The sequence below is a fragment of the Colletotrichum spaethianum genome (genome assembly GCF_022836535.1).
Source record: "Colletotrichum spaethianum MAFF 239500 DNA, contig17, whole genome shotgun sequence".
In the NCBI taxonomy this organism is placed as follows: domain Eukaryota; kingdom Fungi; phylum Ascomycota; class Sordariomycetes; order Glomerellales; family Glomerellaceae; genus Colletotrichum; species Colletotrichum spaethianum.
This window is the reverse complement of record NW_026054787.1, coordinates 245,493-260,927: the sequence shown is the minus strand read 5'-3', so window position 1 is coordinate 260,927 and position 15,435 is coordinate 245,493. Positions and strand designations below refer to the sequence as shown.

The 15,435-nt window shown below is 57.5% G+C and overlaps 5 protein-coding genes across 5 annotated transcripts; 1 reads left to right on the top strand and 4 right to left on the bottom strand.

The window, feature by feature from the left end:
- Positions 1–197: 197 nt before the first annotated feature.
- On the bottom strand, positions 198–1,996 carry ColSpa_06878 (uncharacterized protein; the record flags this gene model as incomplete). Its single annotated transcript, XM_049273090.1, has 3 exons — positions 198–787; positions 901–1,362; positions 1,723–1,996. The coding sequence occupies 3 exons, from the start codon at positions 1,994–1,996 to the stop codon at positions 198–200; spliced, it is 1,326 nt and encodes a 441-aa protein (XP_049129047.1).
- A 1,118-nt stretch (positions 1,997–3,114) lies between these two features.
- On the bottom strand, positions 3,115–5,777 carry ColSpa_06877 (serine/threonine-protein kinase cot-1; the record flags this gene model as incomplete). Its single annotated transcript, XM_049273089.1, has 5 exons — positions 3,115–3,530; positions 3,574–3,673; positions 3,724–4,573; positions 4,823–5,106; positions 5,133–5,777. The coding sequence occupies 5 exons, from the start codon at positions 5,775–5,777 to the stop codon at positions 3,115–3,117; spliced, it is 2,295 nt and encodes a 764-aa protein (XP_049129046.1).
- A 2,549-nt stretch (positions 5,778–8,326) lies between these two features.
- ColSpa_06876 (uncharacterized protein) lies at positions 8,327–8,650 on the bottom strand (the record flags this gene model as incomplete). The annotated part of the gene is made up of 1 exon (XM_049273088.1): positions 8,327–8,650. One exon carries the CDS (start codon positions 8,648–8,650, stop codon positions 8,327–8,329), a length of 324 nt encoding a protein of 107 aa, XP_049129045.1.
- Positions 8,651–12,284: 3,634 nt separating this feature from the next.
- Positions 12,285–14,339, bottom strand: ColSpa_06874 (putative glycosidase; the record flags this gene model as incomplete). The annotated part of the gene is made up of 2 exons (XM_049273086.1): positions 12,285–12,680; positions 12,741–14,339. 2 exons carry the CDS (start codon positions 14,337–14,339, stop codon positions 12,285–12,287), a joined length of 1,995 nt encoding a protein of 664 aa, XP_049129043.1.
- On the top strand, positions 12,699–14,276 carry ColSpa_06875 (uncharacterized protein; the record flags this gene model as incomplete). Its single annotated transcript, XM_049273087.1, has 1 exon — positions 12,699–14,276. The coding sequence occupies one exon, from the start codon at positions 12,699–12,701 to the stop codon at positions 14,274–14,276; it is 1,578 nt and encodes a 525-aa protein (XP_049129044.1).
- Positions 14,340–15,435: the final 1,096 nt, after the last annotated feature.

Sequence of the window (15,435 nt, the reverse complement as noted above, 5' to 3'; positions counted from 1 at the left end):
TCATATACACATCGGAAGACATATAGACATGGAAAATATCATACACATCCCCCATTCCCACTTTTTCCCCAGCATATACACAGGCACACACGCAGGCACGCAGGCACGCACATCCACACACACACACACACAAACACACACATACGCACACACACAGAAACCAAAAGACCACCGCCATCGCTGTCGCCATCACCACCTCAGGGGGGCACCCACCCCAGCTCCTCGATAGGCCACTGGATCCAGAGCCGGTGGTCTTGATCCAGCAGCGACCACGCCCGGCTGATGAGATGCGTAGCCCACCCCTGTAGCCACCACTCGTTCTCCAGCCTCTTGAGCAGTATACAGAAATGCGAAAAGATCGCCACGGCCTCCTGCGTCGCCCCCGGGACCTTGAGCAGTGGCAGGAAGTCCTCCGCCATGAGATACTTCCACAGAAAAGCGTCCGTAATGTCCATCCCCCGCCCGCCGTCCCACAGGAACACAGACAGCGTCCGCCGTAGCTCGTCAATGGCACGGTTGTAGATCGGCAGCAGGACCGGATCGGCGCACGTCTTATTCACGAGCCGCTGCAGGTCCGCCAGCAGCTCCGGTTGGGCTCTGGACTCGTCGCGCGAGTGAAGGAAGCGCTCGCGGCCATGGTTGAACATGGGCAGCAAGGGGCCGGTGTAGGCCTGTGGTTGGAGCAGCTTGAGAAGGGACTTTGTGCCCCGAAGGAGGAACATCCAGTCCGGGAAGGAGGACTCGCCCATGATGAGAGAGTCTGAGGATTTGCGCGGGCATGCGAGGGCTGTCTTGGTGTTAGTCTCACGATCCAAAACCCGCCGTGGCTCACTTCTTTCATCGTGAAGAGCGCGTGTACATGCTGAGGCAGGAGAAGGGGAACCACGGGGCGCGACTTACCAAAGAAAATGGTCAACACGGAAAACAAGTATAGCTTTTCACAGTTCTCCCCATCCAGCGCTCCCATCAGTCCCATGGCCGTCCGGCTGGCCATCTGATGGTATGTTAACGCGCGGCTGATGAAGAAATCCCGCCTTTCGGGCCGGTTGTGCGCAAGGTGCAGTGCCGACACGCTCAGCAGCGCGCGCATCACGTAGTCACACTCGAGCGCCAGCTTCACGACGGGCACCTTCCACATCTGCCGCACGACGGGGTCGGTTGAGAGCGTGTTGAAGGCGAATGTCGTGAAGTTGTGCATGAGCTCCAGGTCGATGAGGTTCAGCGAGAGGTCGCTCATACCTCCGCCACCGCCGCCGGCGCCGACGCCGAGGCCATCGCCGAAGCTATGGCCGTTGTCGGGCCGCCGGAGGAAAGGATGCTGTCCGGGGACCGCGGGATCGAGGACGACGAGTGGCGTTGGGACTGAAGAAAGTCGCAGGGAACGGCGTGTTTGATGCAGTTCCGGCAGGAGGGCTTGTGTTCGTCGCACTAGCAATCATCTTAGTTCTAGGTTCTGTGTGGCAGGCGGCAACACGTATGAGAAAGAGGGGGGGAGGGGTGAGTGTCGATAACACGGGGATCCAATGTGGTTGCAAGATTGGTATCAGAATGTCAGGTGACATGAGCAAGAGGGAAGGGCGCTACTTTCACTCGACTCTGGTATGTCTTACACCGGCTCATATCATACCACACCACGGACTCATGGCAAAAGACGAAACCCTGCCAAGGAAAAGAAAGAAAGGGAAAAAAAAAGGCTTCTCACCTTGATCTTCCGATTTTTACACGTCCTGCACCCCGTCCTCGATTTAGGGTGAGACCGCCGCGAGACAACAGCCGCCCCGGTGTTGGCAATCGCGGCGCCAGGCGTACTTACACCCCCACCAGCCGTCGCCGCGGCCGTGATGGTCGACGACGAAGCCACCGAGGCGGCCGAAATCGACCCTCGAGGCATTGCAACGCTAAGAGTCGTACCGGCGCCGGGCGTCGTTGCCGTCGCCGTCGGCGTCGACCCCGGTGCGGACGACGAGCCGCCGGACCCATCCATCGGGCTGTCCATGCCGGGCGGTCTAATCAGAGGGTCCCGTAGCGAGGGGGCCGTAAGTCCCGAGCCTAGAGGATCGGCCCTGCAAAATAACCTTGGTAAACCAAAATTCTCGTACCTTCGGTTGAATGCAACTGGGCGCACTTGGAGGCGTAAGGGCACAGTAATCGGGGCCCGCGGGGGGTTGTGGTGCAGGAAGGAAATGATACGAGGAACGTGGTTGGCGGCGGCCTCGTTTTTCTCGGATGCAAGGGGCGGCGGGAACCCGAATACGAGAACGACGGGTTCGGATGCTGAAATCAAGAGAGGGGAAAGCACTCGCATTTGCTCGTGGCCATGCGGGCCGAGTCTTTGCCGCAATGAAAGTGTGGAGGTGTCCACTCCAGCCCAGCTTTAAATGCACATGGTGCGACAAGCCGAGAAATCGCCAGCTTGTGCGAACAGGAGCCGAGATATATATTCACTCAGGTCCTCTCGCAGTGACCGCAAACATTTACCGAGAACTTTCGACTAGAGTTCATCTGAGTTCACCTGGGTTCAATTTGACAAGGTTCTTGTCTTCGTTGATCCTTTCCATTGATACTAATCTATCAGCGCTGCCTGGCTCTTCCTTCTACTTATGCTTCTGGTGAGACTTGGTCAGCACGCTCGTCTCCCTGTCTCTTAGATCCTACCCTCCGCCTTTTCCCCTCTGCTCAGTATTGGTGAACCACGGACTTGTCGCGGGCGATTCGTTTCCCTCTCTATTACCATTCTCTCCTTCCATTGACTAAACTAGTATGCAATGTGACCGAGACCATTCGCAAAAAAAACCAAGAAAGAAAAAAAAAAGAATTCCCGTGCCGCCGTGATGATGGAATGAACGAAGCATTTCTCGTCCCGCATGAGTCAGAAGGGTGTCAAGGATATCCGCGTCGATTGAAATAAAAGTTTTCTCATGAGTAAGTCGTGTGAATGGGTGGTTGTGAGGTGCGGAAATTCGTGCGAGGTCGAATGGTCAAGTTTCTTACTTTTGGCGTGGGTCGGCAAGTGTTGCACCATGTCACCGCTTTGGACAGAAAGCCACAGGTCGTCAGAGGCAGCCACTGTCTCTACACCGCTCGCTGCGCCTCGGCGGCTTGCGCTCGCCCAATCTATTTGGCGTGCTTCTTGAAAGCAAGGAGCTCAGACAGGCTGCCCAGCGGACATCCGTGCTTCAGGAAGTCGTGCTGGAGAAGCTCATCGGCAGAAGCTCTGCTCTTGACATCTACGCACAGGCAGACCGACAGGAAGGCCTTGAGCTCTTTGCTTAGCTTCTCGGGCTTCTTGAGGCGCGGTGTACCGTTGGTGGCAATCAGGTACAGGGCCTTGAGGGGCTCCTCGTTCAGGTAGGGCGGCTCAGACTCGATCATCTCAATAGCCATGATACCCAGTGACCAGATATCGACCTTGGGGCCGTACTCCTTCTGCTTAACAACCTCGGGCGCCATCCAGTAGGGTGTTCCGACCATCGTCGCGCGCTTCGACTTGGACTCGGTAAGCTTGGCACAGAATCCGAAATCGGCTAAGGCTGGTCAGTAGCTGCACGTCATACTAGCTTGTGATCCACTCACTAATCTTAACGTTTCCTCGAGCGTCCAGAAGCACGTTGTCACTCTTGATATCACGGTGAATAATGTTTTGGGAGTGTAGATGTTGCAGGCCACGGCACGTCTGTATCGAGTCAGTATTGACCAGGTATTGCGACGGGGCAGGCCTCTTACTTCCAGGCAGATTGTGGAAATCTGCTCCTCTGTGATGCTGGGGTTGTTATCAATGACATCCGTCAGAGCACCACCCTCCATGTACTCCATGACGACCCAGAGCTCGGCGTTGTTGTTGCGCAAGAAGGCGTCCAAAAAGTTGACAATGTTGCGATGTCTGCTGTCCTTCATGACCATGATCTCGTTCACGATCAGCTCTTTCCTGGGCTGGTGCGCGAGGTCCATCTGCTTGATAGCAACCTGAGCCTTGATGCCCTGAGCACGCAAGACGTCACGAGCAATGGGCGAAACTGCGCCCTCCTTGACCTTGGCAACGTAGACGGAACCCGAAGCACCTTGTCCAATCTTCTTTTGCTTGGAGTAGGAGAGATTCGGGTCATCCTTGGAAACGGCTTCCTTGAGCTTGGCCATGACTTCGCTCTCGGACATTGTGGACATGCGCACATCCTGCTTACGTTCTTGCGCAGGCGGCTTGGCAGTGAGAGCTGCTTCCGCGGCCTTGACGGCATCGCTCTGCGGCGAGGGCTGGGCCTTTGACACATTCAAGGGCTTAACAGGAGCGGGCAAGCGAGACGGTGGCGCGGCCTGCGCCTGAGGGGGCTGTCTGGGCTGTTGGGGGCTGCCGTTGGGATAGCGCTGCTGCTGGCTAGACGGCTGGTCCGGCCGGGGCATGCGTTGGGCTTGGTTGGGATCCCGCATGGAGCTCGAGCTCTGTTGCGAAGTCATGGGAGGACGGTTGGGACCGCCGGCGGTCGGCGGTGAAGGCGCGGGGCGCTGCGCACGAAGTCCGTTGACCTGTTGCTGCTGTGACGGCTTGGGCGCCGGGGGAGCTGCTCTTGAAGGGTTGTACCTGTCTGTCTGAGGGATGGACGAGCTGCCACTGAAGCCGCCGATCTCTTGCTGAGCCATGGGCGTCTTGGTCTTGGGGATGGACGAGTTGAAAACTTCCAAATCCCGACGGTTCTGTTCCTCGATTTCCCTCTCGCGGGCACGCTGCGCCTCGAGCTGTTTCAAGCGCTGTTCTTCACGAGGATCCGCCTGGTAGTTGGTGGCCATGCCCTGCATCTGGTTGCGTTGCTGCTGCTGCTCCGTGGGCGACGGCCGCCGTTGCTGGCCCTGCGACGAGGGCTGCGTGTTGTAGCTGGGTTGACGCTGAGCCTGCGACGGCGGCATAGGCCTGGGGGGTGCGACTGAAGAGCCGCCACCGCTATAGCCGAGCTGCTTGTTCTGCTGGCTGCCGGCAGGGGGTGTAGGCGTGAGGCTGGAGTATTGCTGGGGGTTCTCAGCCCGCTTGGTCAGGTCCGAGTAGAAGTCAAGGACCTCGAAGACGGCCTGGGGGTTACGCTCGTAGTCCTCCTTTGTGATGGCCGATGAGTTGAGGAGCTTCGACCATTCGGGGGCAGGCCGACGAACTCGCCGGTCTGGGGGTCAAAGCCAACGTGGACGGCGTGGGAGAAGTTTGTGGGGTTGCTGACACCGCCCATTCCAGGGCAGGCGCCGTAGATGAGATCAATCCATTCGTACAAATCGTCGTCGCTCTTGACGCGAATCTGTAGCGTCTTGGTCTGGCCGTCATCTTCGCCAGGGCTGTTGGACGATCCGCTAGGGTTTCTCTTAATCTCGAAGATGGTGCCGGCGGCCTCGACCCGACCAACGTTGACGACGTCCTTCAGGTAGAGGGTGTACGAGACCTTGCCACCCTCGGTCTTGTGAAAGTCGAGCGACTCTTTCCGCAGGATAAGGTATTTCTGCTTCCATGGATTGATGAAGTTCTTGGACTCCTTCACCGAGGCCCATCCCTCCTTCTTGACGGCTACGCCTCCCAGGCCATCATTCTGGTTGGATTGCTGGCGGGCGATTGGGAGAGAGATGGTGGAGCCGGTGTAGGTCGAGGTCGCCGTGCTCCTGATGGGGGAAATGGCCATGTTGGCCATGTTGCCGGGAAGGTTATTGTTGGGCGTGAGGGCGAGACGAGGACGATCGGTCGGGGGCCGTGGCGCCGGACCTGGGTTCATGAACTGGCCGGACGAATACACACTGCGTTCGTTAGCCATGATTGCTGCGCAGCGTGGGCGACGACGGCAAGCGAGATCTGCATGCGACGACGACGAAGAAATCGAAAGGGTCGGTGGTGACGGTGGCGAGAATCAAAAGAAGGGCGACGAGGATGCGAGATGGGCGACGCCGGCCGACTGATGGCGATTACGGGGAAAAGGGGGACTTTCGGGAAACGAGGCGCAGGATGGAGGGGAATGGGATGTGGAATGGGAAGGACAGCGCAATTAGGAGGCTGTTGGCGGTTGACAACCGGTGAAGTGCGCCATGACAGATCGAGACGAAATTAACCCCACTTCTAGCCTCGCTGAAGGACTCGACACTCCAGTTCGCTTGGGGCTGCTGGGCGCTGGTGCTAGCAATTGCTGTCTCGCCGCCGCCGCTGCGTCTGCGTTTGCATCTGCGTCCCGCTTACTGCGAATTGCCTGCACAGGAGCTGATTGCGGGTGCAGGAGAGTGGAGGGGGGGGATGGGACGGATGGGGGATGAGCGTGCGGTGCAGTAGTACAGGAACACACGTACATAATTTACGTTCGATGCAAGGCAAAAACTACTACGAACGATGAAAGGGAAAGAGGGGAAAAATAAACAAAAGAGGAGGGATCAAGGAAGCTGAGAGGAAGATGCTTACCGATTCTGCGTCGCCATTTCTCTCCTTCGCTCTTCTTCCAGCGTCGGACACGGGGGAAGAAAAGGCAAGAGGGTATACAGTTTTAATAAGAGAGGCAAGTGTTCCCTGTGGCTGTTCTCGGATGCGAAGCCCCGGGGCAATGGCTTAATGTATGGAACACGCGATGTTTCGTAGCTTTTGGGCGGTACACTGTACTCGCGCCTCCTGGGGATCCGCTACTCGAAGACGTGGGGTGTTGCTGCTGGCCGCTGGCGCTAGGGACTGGGTGGGCTGCTTGCAGGCTTGCTTGCTTGCTTGCTTGCTTGCTTGCTTGCTTGGGCTGCTTGGGTCGTGTGAGATTGGGTTGGGTTTGGTTCGGGTTTGGACGTCCAGCACCTGGGTATCTTTGGGATCGAGTATGTAACAAGGGGGCATGTAAGCAGGCAAGGCGTAGAAGAACCGGGAAAGCTTCCAGAAGTCTCGTCGGCTTGTTGTCGTGCTGCTACGGCGGAGTTATGCTTTTCGTCGTGATGGCTGAACACGGCGTGGAATTGGGAGGGCAAAGGGGACAGGAGAGAGGAGAAGGAGGGAGCGGACGAGCAAAAAGAGAGAGAGATTCAAGTACAAAAGTCCGGATGGGGGTGAAGTTTCCCCTCGGCCTCCCGTCTGGAGTGAGTCGGGTGGTTTTTGGGAGGGGGTGGGCGGATTTCCGTTGGTTGAGGCGAGGGGACTGGCTTGACTGGGAACTAGGCCTGCGACTGGGATGGTGGACTGGCGGGAAAGGGGGCGACACGCCTTGGACGCTCTTGGTCACGGTCGATCAGCCGAAAGGAGGGAGGGGGAGGGGAAGGGGAGCGAGATGAAGAGAGCAGCATGTGCCAGAGACTCGGAGCTGGGCTGGGGCACAAATGCCAGTTGAAGCGAAAGTGTCAATAGAGATCAATCCACAGCCGGTGATGGAGATGGATATTCGTTCTTCTTTCAGAGCCTGTCGGCCAGTGGGGGGAGGGGGCTGAGATGAGTCTGATGGAGTTGAACATGGCCCTCGACGAGGATTAGGGAAAAGCCTTCGACTGCGAGAAGGAGGAGGAGGAGGGGAGTAACCAGAGCAGGATACCTACCTAGATAGCAGTACCTATGGGCCGGGGGCTGGACGAGGCTGACCCGACGTGGTGTTGAATGTCTGTGTGTGTGTGCGTGTGTACTACAGTATGTATGGTACGTGTGCCAGTTCAGGGACCCCAAGGGCCAAGACTTGACGCGTCGATGCTATTCGGAGAAAATAGACGCAGGGCACCAAGGGGGCGTTTCTGGTTCCCGATGTTTCGAACTATTCTCACCAGGCACGCGATTCTCCAGTCTCGTCTTGTTGCGGGCCATTCGGAGAAACCCAATGTATGTAGTGTAGGTACACTGCAAATGCACTTCACCAGAAACGAACGATGCTGAGAGGAAAGGACCGGAGAACATCGGTTGCAAGCAGCGGGACGCCGAGGAGAATTCAGGATCTCTGCATCTCTGTCGTTCTGCAGCAACCGGAAGCACACCGGCAGCGGGTACCTATGTATCACGTCCCTCCTTCCTCGAACTGGGAAACTGGGCCCTCGAATGCGGCACCTTTCTTCCATCCACACGCACACACACACCTGAGATGGCGGCAAGCCAGTCTCCTCAAGATATCTACCACTACCTACATCGTACCTACCTTACCTTACCTGGCCTTCTATGTACGTAGATGGAGGGAGGGGGGGGGGAGGAGGGGAGGGGATGCAGGGGGGAGTCGACCTATTCTAGACGAAGGGGGAAAGGAGGGCAAGGGTGAGGTGAGGACAGAAACGACACGGCCCCAACCTGTGACCTGGAGAGGAAGTGGAGGCGATGCTCGGAAGGAGGTTGCACTGAGGAGGGAAAAAACACCCTAAAACCACACCAACTCACTCAGGCCCAGCTTCCCGCTCGCGCCGGCGAATGGGGTGTCGAGACGAGACGGCGGGTCGCGCGCTGGTGGAGAAGGGGACTGCCGTAGCTAGGTTCGCGTGGATGGATTGCAGACAGGCCCTGCGACGCCGTCCTTCGCATTTTTCTTCTTTTTCCTTTGCCATCCATGGCTGGCCCTGCTTTGGCTTCGGTTCTCTGCATGCTAGCCAGGTCTTGCTGAGCACTGCTCTCGCTCTGGTTGGGTACAGACCGCTCTGCCTGTTGGTTTTCCCCTGAGCTAATGCGACGCTTCTTCTTTCTGCTCAGACCAGACTGCACCGCCATCTTGATGATCCTCCCCAACTCACCAGGCATCGCAGATTGCGACGTCAGCCACTCGATTACTTCACCGCACGTGACGTGCGCTGCCTGTCGCCCGTAGTGTAGTGGCAGAGGCAGAGGGAGCGGCCCAGGGACAGGCACAGGCGGCCGTGAGAGTAACACAAGTAGATACCTACCAATTGGGCACAGTGAGAACCATGGCCGACACGGTCGACTCGCGTCGAACAGGTGAGACGTCATAACGGGGAAAGCTGCCCCCCCTCCAGCCAAGGTCCTCCAAGTTGCCCTCTGGTCGTTTCCGATAAAGAGACACTGTGGATGGACCGCGAGCTCCAGCCCACCCACACCTGGTGTCGCCTGGCCCTGCTACAGTAAAGCACTACATAATATGTAAGGTACGATATCGCACAACAAGGCAGGGCCCGAAGACCGTAGGGAAATGGAGGACTGACTGCAGTTGCTGGCGCGCATATTGGAAACCTCTTCTCCTGGTTGGAAACGGGGGGCCGCCTGCGAAATTCAAGCCAAGCCCAGCCATAACCACCGACTCGTCCGCTTTGCGTCAAATACCCTCTGCTGTTCCTCTCAGACACCGACAGCCGCAGCAGCCGTTCTTCACTCTCGCCCGCCCGTTTCCATGGCCCACAACGAACGCGATCCACCCTTCTGAGGACGACACTCGTACTGATGCAACTTCATCCCTTCTCGTTTCCCACAGCACTGCGGTTCCTACGACAGCCTTCCATGCTGCTGGTCCGCCGTCCGCCCTCCTCCTTTCGGCCTTGCGGTCTGTGGTTTGTGCTTACAAACGCAATCGATAGGGGTCTCCTCCGACTTCCCAACTGCCCAAGACATGCTCATCCCGTCTGATCTCGACGAACATCAGCACCTATGTAGGTACTTCTGCACACCTGCGTGGGCCTGAACCCCTCGCCTCGTCTCGGTTCTTGGTGCTCGCATTGCACCTCAATGGCAATTCGCCGACGCGTCATGCAAAACACAACGTCAAGACCCGACGACTCTGTCGACAGATCCAAGCCTTCAATGTCCACTTGCGGAAACAAGAGATAACCACGGCGATACGGCCCCGCCCACTGCGGGTAACCGCAGGACTAGCCCCTGACTCTTGAGACTTGGAAAAAAAGACCATTTCATGTCACCTGCAACCTATTCTTGTTTTGTTGCAGGAGTCTATGTCTTCACATACCCGTGGCAGGCGAAAAGGTCACGGCCGCTTGCACTGGGTGTGCGATTGGGGTACGCCGAAAAGATCCATGGCACGGGCTTGTCATCCGTTAGGACTCGGACTGACACCTGGCTGATCATCAGTCTGAAAGTTACCTCTCGCTGTTCTGATTCAGCGAGGAAAGTAGCAGTTTGACTAAGATGCCTACAAAGGTGTAGTGGCCAGCTGCAGCCAACAACCTTCAGCCATGGATTGCAACCTCAAAAGTTGACAGGCCTCAGGCGCAACTTGTTACCCATACTTAATCCATGCTTGACACTCTTCTTTGAAGAAGTATTCAACGATGAGGTGTTTCTCGACGGGCAACCAATTTGTGCTGGATGGACCTTGCCAGGCCTTGGTTCCAGAATGCCAACTGCCTAGCAACGCTCTTCCCATGCCAGTTGTTTGTCCTCTAAACGTACTGCCTGCAAACAAAGCATTCAACCGATACAAGTTCTGGGGCCTGTTGGGTCCTGGATCCCTGCGTCAACAAACATCACCCTCTGCGTCTACCGATACATGTTCTATACCGCAACAGCAGCAGCTCGAATCGCACAGCTTGATGGATCTCCTTTGTCCCAAAAATGTCACCCAATGAGACTAAAGGAGTAGACCGAAGACGTCTCGAATTCAGGCCCAAAAACTCTACATCTAGAAGTTAGACTTGATTCGTTCAAACCTCGGTCTTTGACCAAGAATATGGCCACATCTAGCCCGCGGAGCAGCCGCAGAACAATTCCAGCACTTGTTAACACGCACGAGAGTTGTCTGCTACAGTGCGGGATCTCGAACCTCGTTACACACCTCCTCCTCTCATCGGCATCGCCCGAGTCGAAGCAGCCAAGAACCCTGTTCCCAAGCGCTCAAGCCTGGCCCCCCCTACAGCCGCTCAAAGCCAAAATCTAGTAACCCACCGGCCGGAGCATGCTCAAGAGCGGCTGCTGCCACCCTTGTTTGAGGGACTTGCCATGGGTCTACGCTAGCGTCTCCTGTCGTCCGTCTCACTCCTGGATCGCCGTGTTTCATATCTTCTACTCCGTTTTCTGTCCCAGCATCGCAGAGCAGGCAGAGCTGGACGAGGTACGGGAGGGCGCCTACAATTTTCTGCATACGACACAAACATGTCCATCATACCCGCTCAATACTCCAAGGTCACAACCACGGTTCGCATTACCAGCATTGATGTTTCTAGACCAGAGGCCTGATTGCCACGTCGCCATGCCAATCATCCGTCGAGTCGTGCTACTAGGAATAGCACTTATCTTTGACATGCATCGCACTGTCGCATCTCATCACCGAGAGACGGATTGGTATGCAGCCTACCAAGACGGAAATGCCTCCGACGGCCGACCATCGTTGCTATGCTTTCACCGATTAGACGCTGGAACGCTTCACCCAATGGCTGGGCTAGCTGACAGCAGCAATTTGGGGACAAGTTGCCATACCCAGTACGCGTCTACCGTTACTTCTCAGCCTACAGCGCAAAAGATCAAGCGAAACAGAGCGTGGACAGGACAGACTGCCCAGTTTTGTTTCCAATCCGCGGATCTGTTGCAGATTTAATGCCACCGACTCACACCCCTTGGGCCGACTTCCTGAGTCGGAATGGCAGCCCCTTTGACCTATTCCGTCGCTGCCGAGACGGAAAATAAAAAGATATCCGACGGAGAAGAGTGCCATTCGAGCTTGCAACTCGACACCCATTGGTGCCTTTCTTTCTGGGCTATCGGCCCCATGAGATGGGACGGGAGAGCCGCGCCGCCCGTAGCCGCATCGCCATGGTAATGTGGCCCGGCGTTCGCCCTGCGCAACGTCCGATCTCACACAAGCGTGCGTTCGCAGAGGCCGTTGCTACGGCCAGCAATCCTCTCCCATTCCAGGGCCGGGTTGCGATTTACAATGCATTACCTAGTCCTAGGCCGGCTGTCTGGCTACCTACCCCGCAGCACCACTATGCATGCACGCCGACACGGCGTTGACTTTACAGCTGTGTATGACGCGGGACCATCGCCACCTGGTCGTTCGTCCACTCAGCCAACCGTCGGCATGAACGTTCCTCATCTCTACTTTTAGGGTTTGGATAACGGCGCAACGTATGGCCTCGTCAAACAGTATTTCCGGTAGGCGAGGTCACTTGGCGCCGTGCAGAATCTTGTCCATTCCGGCATTCTTCCAGCAGCCTGGCCTTGGCTGAAGCATCTGAAAGCTCTCATGCACACACAAGTACATACGCCTTGACGACGCGTGATAATGGTCAAATTCACAAGGCTCAGTTGAGATGTCTACAGATGCCGCACTTGGGCGGCTTTTTCCCCCACCACCTTTCTCTCTTTCTCTCTCTCTCTCTCTCTCTCTTTTTAGAATCCATTACAGTAAAAGGAAAATGGTATCCGTATAGAAGAAATGCTTTTAACGGACGGTGACGTCGACCTCCTGTCCCTCGAATGCCGGGAGATCGGCCGCAACGTCCTTCCACTCCTTGGCGCCAGTGACGAGGCTCTGGATGGCCGCGACGATGGTGTCCTCGTCCGCACGGACCTGCTTGGTTGAGTCACGATCTCTGAGGGTAATGGTGCTGTCCTGGACGGTCTGGAAGTCAATGGTGATACCCAGGGGTGTGCCGAGCTCGTCGTTACGGCTGTAACGCTTGCCAATCGTGGCCGAGGACGAATCCACGCGGGCCGAGATGCCAATCTTGCGCAGCTTCTGTGAGATCTTGTTGATGAAGGGCTGGAACTGCTTGTTGGCCGACAGGGGCACAATCAGGACCTTGGTCGGGGCGACCGTCGGGGGGAAGGAGAGAACCTAGTCGTTCAGTCAGTGATGTGCTCCTGCTTCTGCTTGTACATTTTAAAGGAGACTTACTCCGCGGGCCTCGTCGCCGCCGTCCTCGGTGGCGCGGTTCCAGTAGACGTGCTCGATCAGCGAGTAGAGAATACGGCCGATACCGAAGGACGGCTCGATGACGTTGGGGGTGTACTCCCTAGTGTTCTCGACGCGCTTCCTGAACTCGACCTTGACAAGGTCCTTGCTGACCTTGACGGTGCCGTTGCCGACGCCGGCAACCTCGAGCTCGAGCTCGCCGTTGTCGGTGAGCTGCTTGGCGAGCTTCTCGCGCTGCTCCTGTGTGGTGGCCTCGAGGGCAGCCTCGACCGTCTTGCCGTCCTTCTTGAACTGGGGACCAAATTTCTTCTTGTCAATCTCGACCTGCCACTCCTCGAAGACGCGGGGCTCGTCGAGGCGCTCGCGCACGACCAGAGGGGCGCCCGTCTTCTTGGCGTGGACGGACAGGTCGTAGGCGCTGCGGTCTGCGCAGCCGACACACTCGATCCAGCCGGAGGAGGTGAGGAGCTCGGCGTCCCAGCAGTCGGCGGCGTAGTGGGCCATCTCGTTCTGCATGTGCTGGCGGAAGCGGACCTTGGACATGTCGACACCAATCTTCTGCAGGAAGAGGTGGATGCGGGCGATGAAGTAGCCAAGCGTCTCGTTGTCGACGACCTTATTGCGCACGGCGTCGCCAATCGTCATCTTCTTGACGTCCGTCTTGCCGGCGAGCTGGGTGTGGCGGTCCAGCAGGGTGAGCTCGACGGCCTCGACCTCGTGGAAGCGGTGGTGCTTCTTGCCGCCCTCGGGGTCGACAAAGTGCTCGATCTCGGCCATGAGGAACTCGCGGACTCTCAGGAGGCCGGCGCGCGGGGAGATCTCGTTGCGGTAGGAGCGGCCAATGGAGGCGGAGGCGAAGGGCATCTGCTGCATGTTGAAGTCGAGGAGCTTGGCAAAGTTGAGGAACTGGCCCTGGGCAGTCTCGGGGCGCAGGTAGCCGGGCAGGTTGCTGCTGGGGCCAATGGCGGTCTGGAACATGAGGTTGAAGGCGACGGGGGGCGAGGGCTGGACGCCGGTGGCCGGGTTCTTGAGGTCGTACTTCTTAATGAGCTCGCCGAGTTCCGCGCCGTTGTAGTTGTCGATCTTGGCCAGAACCTCCTCGTACTCCTGGACGACGGCGTCGTCGAGCTTGACGGCCTCAGCCTTTGTCTTTCTCTTCTTCTTCTTCTTGGGGTCGTCCTCCTCCTCAACCTTTTCGCCGCGGGCCTCCTTGTCGCCCTTGAGGCGGGACTCGAGTACGTCCTCGACGAAGTGGTCGGCACGCAGGATGTCGCCGTTCTTGGGATCCTTGCACATCCAGTCGGCGAACTTGTCGACGTGGCCCGAGGTCTTGAGGACCTCGTGCGGGGTCAGGACGGTGGTGTCGATCTCGAGCATGTCCTCCTCGAGGATGAAGTGCTTGCGCCAGAGGTCGACGATGTTAGCCTGCAGGGAGCAGCCGGGGGGGCCGTAGTCGAAGAGGCCGGCGACGCCGCCGTAGATCTCGAAGGCCGGCGTGAAGAACAGGCGCCGGCGTAGCATGGCGTCGAGCGTCTGCCGGTCGAGGGGCTGACCCTTCAGGGTCGTCGCGGTGGTCGTCATCTTGGAGACGGCGGCGTTGGGCTTGTTCTTTTTCGAGGTGACGAGGACTTGGGCCCGGGAGAGGTTACGGGTGGTGGTGATGGTGCGGTGTTGGAAGTGGTGGTGGTGGGAGTGGGAGCGGGAGGGCAAGGAGGGGGAGGGGTAACGGTAATGGCAGTGGAAAAAAACGGCCGGCCGAACTGCACAGAAGCTAGCTGTGGAACGAATTGAAGGTGATTGGTGTGGGAAAGAGCGAAAAGGCTTCATCTACTTGATCGTTTGGTGGGGTTGTTTTTTCGAGAGCGTGAGTCATCTGGGGGGGGGCCTTGGCCTGGCTGTTGCAGCCGCAGTTCCCCGTACCTACGCGTGCAGTTAGGGGGGCAAAGGGTTGGCTAGCTAGCTGTAGGTAGGTTCAATTGAGAGATGCTAGGTAGAGAGAGCCGCGTGCAGTGTGCAGAGTGCGGTTGGATAGGCGTGGAGGGGGGGGTCGGTTTGTGTGTGTGTGTGTGTGTGTGCGGTGGTAGTCGAGGTCGTTCTTCCTGGAAAGTGTCGTCTGCCCTTCCTCACCTTTTTTTTCTTTCTCTCCTACGCCCCTCATTGGCGAGGTGGTCTGTCATTGCCCTGTCGTGCGATCAGCGCCGGGCCAGGCTCAGGTACCGGACGGGCCCCTCTGCCCCGCAGCCTGTCGTTGTCGTCGGCCGCGCGACAGAGAAAAACTAAACAAAAAAGGGCGCGGTCGATGGACGACGGAATTTCAATCCGCCGACGAGCCAACGGCCCAGCGCCAGATGCAAAAGACCCCTGGCCCCCCCCCCCCGCGACCCAAGCGGCGGGGCCCATCTGAAATGCATCTGCTACAGGGATTGGTCGGCGCCCCGCCAAAATTTCTCCAAAGCTGATTTTCACCTAGACTTTTCGGGACCAGAACTTTTTTTTTTTTTTTTGGGTTGGTTGAACTGAGAACTTGCAGAGCAGGCATTGAGTTACGACAACTACTCAACCACATTCCCCCTTTTCGAAAGTCCGACCACGAGGCACCGGCACATTCCCCAGCCGGACGAGAGTCGTACCTACAACAGCCACCCAGGGGCCAACCGAGCGAAGAAAACAAGGCTCA